Raw genomic sequence first — 6,396 nt, forward strand, 5'->3', positions numbered from 1 at the left:
TAAATATTTCACACTTTAATGTTACACCAAACCCAATATTATAAAAACCCAGAAACCCAAGCACAAAAAGATTCACCACACTCTCTTTACCAATGGTCTCTCCCGGAACCTTTAAATGGTGTCTGGACCCCGGGGAAACATTTGCCCAAACACCTTGAAGAGGACACAGGCAAGAAAGGTGAGTAATCATTAACTTACAAACACTTATTTGCACCACTTTTATCCCTAGATTTCACACACACATTTGCCTTAGTTTTCCTTATTGGTAAACCTTAATCACAATCTCAATCACCATTCTTCTCTCCTGACAGACAACCACCACATTCCTTGACGAGGAGCAGCTGTGCAGGATCTGAAATAAGGCCACCAACTGATTTTAAAATTCCCAATAAATAGTCAATAAATATTTAAACTTCTTGTGTGCAAATCCATGCTTAAAGTGCAATGCTCATAAATTGCTTGATAAGGTGCTTTTAATAAAGTGAAAGGTGTGCTCTAAAGTGCTATACATATAATATAAATAAATGCAGTAAGGGAGTCCTCTTCCTTACAGTCGATGAGAAGGGCCAGTGAGAGTGAGGCGATAGTCATTCTTAATCACTGGTTGACAGGAAAACAAACAAACAAACAAAACAAAAACTTACTGTTCAGTGTTTATTAAAGGTTACATTGGGTGCACTATTACACTTGGTGTGCTGGGCGTTATTGACAGCTTATTTCTAACAGTGGTGTGACATTTAAAAAAAACCCTGAAAAACCACATACCAACTTCTTTTATTTATAAGTCACTGGTGGTCATGACTTCGAACAGTTGAGTCTGCTGCAGTAAAAATCAAGCTGGAGGACAGGAAAGATTCCCTGACTTGATGACCTCTGCCAGCAGGCACAGTGGATACAGCAAACCCCTGGAAGACGGGTTTATGGTTGACTGCAGAATGCCTTTAGGGCAAAGACAGTTAAAATCACATGAAAAAAATCTGTCTGTCACACTAGACGTGCTTTGCATTATTGACTTTTTTTTTAACAGTGGCCTGACAAAACAACAACAACAACTGAAAAACCATTTAGCAGCTTCTTTTAGTTTTCTGCAAATCAATCAGTATCTTTCCATTGTAGCTTAACTGAATACATAACATGTAGAGAGATTACACGGCTGTTAACTATGACTGGCAATGTGGAGGCCAGATTAGTGTGAGGTGATAGTAACTCTTAACCACTGGTTAAGAAGTATTTATTTAAAAGAGGCATTGTGTGGAGGTTAAGCCATACTGAGACGGGCTAAAGTTGAAGTATATAGGTCAATGCCATTACCAGATGTGAAATGAGGGAGGCTGACTTCCTGCGATACTTCTTCGCTTAACCACAGCTACACTAACACAGTAATACACACTGATGCACTTAAGAATGCTGCAGGGTACTAACAGTGAAAATAAATTGAAAACCCATTGGAATGTTTTAGAGAAACACTTTATTTCTTTTATGAAAAGAAACACAAATTTTGCTAACGTTTTCTTGTTACAAAATATATATATAATTTACAATAGAGATATATAAAATATGCTCACAAATACATCAAGTTCACTACATACATTTTAGTACAAAAAACCCACAACCTCATTTAATCAATTAAAGTCTTGAATGACGTAAGAAAAAAAATCATTCAGTACCTTTAACTGAAATGTTCTGTTAACTTGATGAACGATGAAAGGAAGCACTGAAACAATTGCTCGGTAAATTTATACCAGATTAGAATGATCTGTAACTTACAAAGGCAGAAATATTTTAATCCATAAAAATTGTGATGCAGCTGAATGAACGTTTTCCTAAGGTTGTCTTCTTCACAAGCTGCAATGTAAAGCCTTGACATGATGCAACTGCAGCTGATTTGGTTTCAGTTGGAGTTAAGCTGTCAGCCAGTGGAAAGTAAACATTACTTGTAACATTATCTTTCAGTTAATCCCATGCTAAGTATGCTGACATTTTGTAAATGCAGCAGTTTTTACTGCAGATGTCAGGCTGACATTTCAAAAAAACTGGACACGACCCCAACAACTTTCCACGTCTACCGCAGATAGGTTAACCATCTGTCATTTCAAAACTGTCAGGGGGTTTTAATTCCGCACCTCCTCTCCCACATACTTTATTTGCATTCAGCATTCAGTAATTTCAAGAAGGGTGCCACCTCTTTCCTGTCAACTTAATTCCTTTGCATCACATACACAGATATGTGTAACCAAACATCTACGCGTGCAAATCTAGCACACGATCAGTCTTCGAACCAGCGAAATCCAGGTGTCTGCAGATTACACACTGTAACTGTTAGGAGTTTTAATTCTGACTTTAAGGCACTTAAGAAACTGCAAGAGGAGAAACGTTAGCCTCCATATTATTCCAGCAAGTACATAGTTTTCAGTCTTTCACTCTTTGAGTTTACAGAAGCATCCTTCTAAGCTTCACACAAAATACAGAAGCCCAGGAAAATAATTGAGTCCAAGGTTGCATATGTCAGTGCAAATTAATAAAGGAGACATATTGCTAGCATCATATACATAAAAACCATTGCGTGTTCACATTTGAAATACATCCTTTGCTCTCTGGTTTGGTATGCTTCATCAAAATGAAATTCGGTGATTCAGTTATATTGCCATAACTGCGCCACACTGTCAGAGGTGAGTCATCGTCTTTCATACGCCCCCCTTTCTTTGTCTCTTTGAAAAAAAAAACCACAGAACTGTTTCTCAATAGTGTATGTGCTACATATCCTCTATTGAGCGGGAAACCCATTTACACATTTTGGACACAGTCAGTCAAAGTCTTTATGACTTGAAAAGTTTGGGGTATAGGGCTTTAATTGTAGATGGAGTGGTGATGACATTTCCAGACGAAATGGTGGTCTCCAGACCCGGTTCTAACTTCTGGGAGGCCACCTCAGTTTTACTGAAACTGCACTCCAGGAATGGCATCCCAATCTTCTTCACCTGCCCATCCGACGTCATTAGACACGGCCGACAGAGGAGCCTCAGAATGGCCCTCCTCATGTCCTTACTGGTCAGTGTGTAGATGATGGGGTTGAGGAGCGAGTTGATAATGGCTACTCCCAGGAAGTACTCAGCCTTGTAGAGCACAGAGCATCCACGGATGGGGCAGGAAAAATCTATCAGGAGGAGAATGAAAAGGGGCAGCCAACAAGCGATGAAGACTCCCAAGACAATGGTGACTGTCTTGAGGAGAGCAATGTACTTCTCTGACTTCCTGGCTAAGCCCTTCCTTATGCTGCCTGACAAGCCGAGCCGCTGGCGCTGTGTGTTGGTGCGGACGATGCGGAAAACACGCACATAAAGCACCACGATGGCCAAGAGCACAGCGCTGAAAACAGACACACAGCACAGAATGTAGCTTTTGGCATAAAGCGGGAGCACCGTTGAACACTGGTCCAGTCTGCGGATGCAGTTCCATCCCAATATTGGGAGGATTCCCAAAAACCCTGCCACGGCCCAGCTCGCACCAATTAGTGCCAACATGCGTCCCCGCTTTGCCCCATGATACGGCCTCATGGTCACCATAGTGACATGGCGTTCAATCGCAATGGCTAGTAGACTAATTATAGAGGCAGCCAGAGTGATAAAGACCCCTCCCTCCCGGAGGAACCACATCACTGGTGTCAGTTTTAAAGTATTTTTTCCCGATAGGAGGATATTGACCATGTAGGCAATACCAGCCAGCAAGTCTGACAGAGTCAGGTTTCCCAGCAGGTAATACATGGGCAGGTGGAACTTTTTATTCCTCCAAATGGCAAGCAGAACCACAGTGTTCTCCAGGATGATGAGGACACACACCACCAGTAAGGCAATGCTTTCAGGTTTGAGCCTATCACGGTTGCTCAGCTTCTCAGTGTAGTTGTAATGCTTTTCAATGACAGATTTGTCCTGGTATTCACAGAAGAACTGCAGGTAGCATGAACATGAGGGAGTAGTGGAGGTGGGGGGTGAAGCTGAAGTCACTCTACTGGAAGAATTTAAAGCCTCCATGCCTGATGTTGCTTTTCTTCTATTCTGTGTGCACTCAGTAGCTACAAAGTCATCTTTGATGATATGCTTTCAGTAGTAGGAGCGGTGAAGAATTTATCAAATGGATACCCACTCTCACAGAAAATGCCAGAGCCCTTTCAATACATAGAGGGATTACATGCAGCATATACAGTGTAATCCTCCAGGATCCTCAGATGTTTTCTTTGCCCCTTTTTGCCAGCAGAGGGTGGTTTTGAGCTCTGCCTGGTTAGAGAGCTTAGACATGCACTGCAAAAAGACATGAGAATAGAGCATAAAAATGATGGCAAGATGAAATGCAGAATCAGTGAAATTGAAAATAACTGCTTAAAATTGTCACAGTTTTAAATGTACATATTAAAGTGGATATTTACTGGTTCCATAATCTGACATTTGGCCCAAAAAGATTGAGCGCATCAAATCTGATGAATCCAAAGAAACCAAAGTGTAGGCTGAACATATGAAATCTATTGCTGCATCGTCTGACAGATACATGTACAGGCAAGTATGAATGCATATTCAATTTCATTTAACTTAGGCTTGACCTCTTGTTATTCACTAAAACAGATGAGAGAAAGTAACTATTGCTGTTTGTGTGTGCTGGGCTGAATAAGATGCAGAGAGCAGAGGGGTAAATTTAATGTCAGACGGACATTTAGGTTTTGCAGCTGTGTATAAACTAAATGCCAGTTACTCTAAGGTTGTTAGACAAGAACCATCACACTGTGTGCGTTTGATTTGACACACATGCAGCTCATTTTCATTGTGTACATGACGTGTGTTTGAAGCTAACTTCACATATGCAAATCTACTTTAAACCCTCAAAGTTTAATACAGAAACAGCACGTCTGAAGTTTACGCCATTGGCCAATTCCAATATAAATACACTGATGGATTTAGCCATTAGGCTGGATACAGTCAGGGGTGATTAAGTTTACATTCTTTTCAGTCTCTTTTTGTGTGAAGGATTTTTCCCCCCTTTTTCTTGAGTCATGTGTTAACATTTAACAAATGTTCTGGAGGCTTGAACTCATTTAGCTCACTGGCAAGAATTTGGGAAATGAATGCAACATGAGCATAGTGTCTGTGTGTCGGCTCTCTCCATTGTACAGTCATGATTTACATAATGTAGAAAAGTATGAATGAAGATTATAAAAGCATACCAGGATTTCTGTGTCAAATGATGTCACTATGAGCATTTGTATGCGATAACTAAAGCACTTTTTTTCTTTCAAAGATTTCAAACTTCCTGGAAAAATGTTTTTTTTTTTCCCTGTATATCACTTAGAGAGAAATATCTATAAATGTTAGTTAAGATATTTTGGCATCCTTGCTTATCCCTGGTATGACAGTGATAAAAAATACAAAAAAAAAAAAAAAAAGCAAGGTTAAGATGTTACAAATACATTTTTACGCAAATCAGGAAAATATAAAGCCTGTGTTCTAAACTGTATAAACAAGCCTTAACTTCAACTTCAACTAAAACAAAGTGTCTAAAGAAAAAATGGTAACAATATTGTCAAATTTTGAATCAGACATGGGAAACACAAAGAAAGAACGAAAGAAATTACCTGGGAAATGTTGCAGTATTACTTTTATCCTGCACTTCATTTGCTGTTCAGTCATCAGAATCCAGACAAGCACACCAAGTAAGTCACAGTCAAACTGACGAGGCAGAGGAGTGAAGTGCGACCTTAGCTGAAACATGCATCAGCTTCGGGGGTTGGTCTTAGCCTGAACTGTCTCTCCCCCTTACATTCCCTCTCTCTTCTTCTCTCTTGCTCACTCTTGCACATTTGCACAGATAGTGTGTGCGCGTGAACACATACAGAATACATACAGATGTGTGCTGCTTCAGATTAGCTGGTGCAGAGATCTTTATCACATTTCATTGTATTCTGTGAATCTCAATATACGACATCGGTAGTCGTGATTATAGTTCAAGGTTCATGTTGTGTTAGTGATGAACCAACAAATATAAACGGATGATATCAACTGAATTTTTCTTATTTCATCACAAAGCCTTGCCCTCTCATTAAATATAGAAAACATAATGACAACATAGGAAATGTTTCTGGGTCTCTGATTAAAATCTAAACTGCCCTCATTTCCCTTTAAGTGTTACCGCTATTATTACAGGTGCTGTTAAATAAAGGGAAAAAAATCCAAAACTAGGGAGAACACTGACTTAACACATACATAATCATAATTAGAATCATTTTTAAGTATTTATGTGTTCCCATGAATAACTGTTATGCTACAACTCTTCAGATACATTTCGTACACTGAAACTTTGCAACTACTTGGAAAAAAACTGGAAGAACCAGTTTTGAACACTGCAGCAACAGTC

General features: G+C 39.6%; 1 protein-coding gene across 1 annotated transcript; it reads right to left on the reverse strand.

The window, feature by feature from the left end:
- Positions 1-1,470: 1,470 nt before the first annotated feature.
- s1pr5b (sphingosine-1-phosphate receptor 5b) lies at positions 1,471-5,761 on the reverse strand. Its single transcript, XM_086296053.1, has 2 exons — positions 5,618-5,761; positions 1,471-4,295 (listed from the first exon to the last, which is right to left on the reverse strand). The coding sequence occupies exon 2, from the start codon at positions 4,026-4,028 to the stop codon at positions 2,817-2,819; it is 1,212 nt and encodes a 403-aa protein (XP_086152179.1). The 5' UTR covers positions 4,029-4,295; positions 5,618-5,761; the 3' UTR covers positions 1,471-2,816.
- Positions 5,762-6,396: the final 635 nt, after the last annotated feature.

The sequence above is a fragment of the Aulonocara sp. 'chitande type north' Nkhata Bay genome, linkage group LG6 (assembly GCF_057382095.1).
Source record: "Aulonocara sp. 'chitande type north' Nkhata Bay isolate Kocher_YH1m ecotype deep benthic linkage group LG6, A_spYH_male_GT1.1, whole genome shotgun sequence".
Taxonomy (NCBI): domain Eukaryota; kingdom Metazoa; phylum Chordata; class Actinopteri; order Cichliformes; family Cichlidae; genus Aulonocara; species Aulonocara sp. 'chitande type north' Nkhata Bay.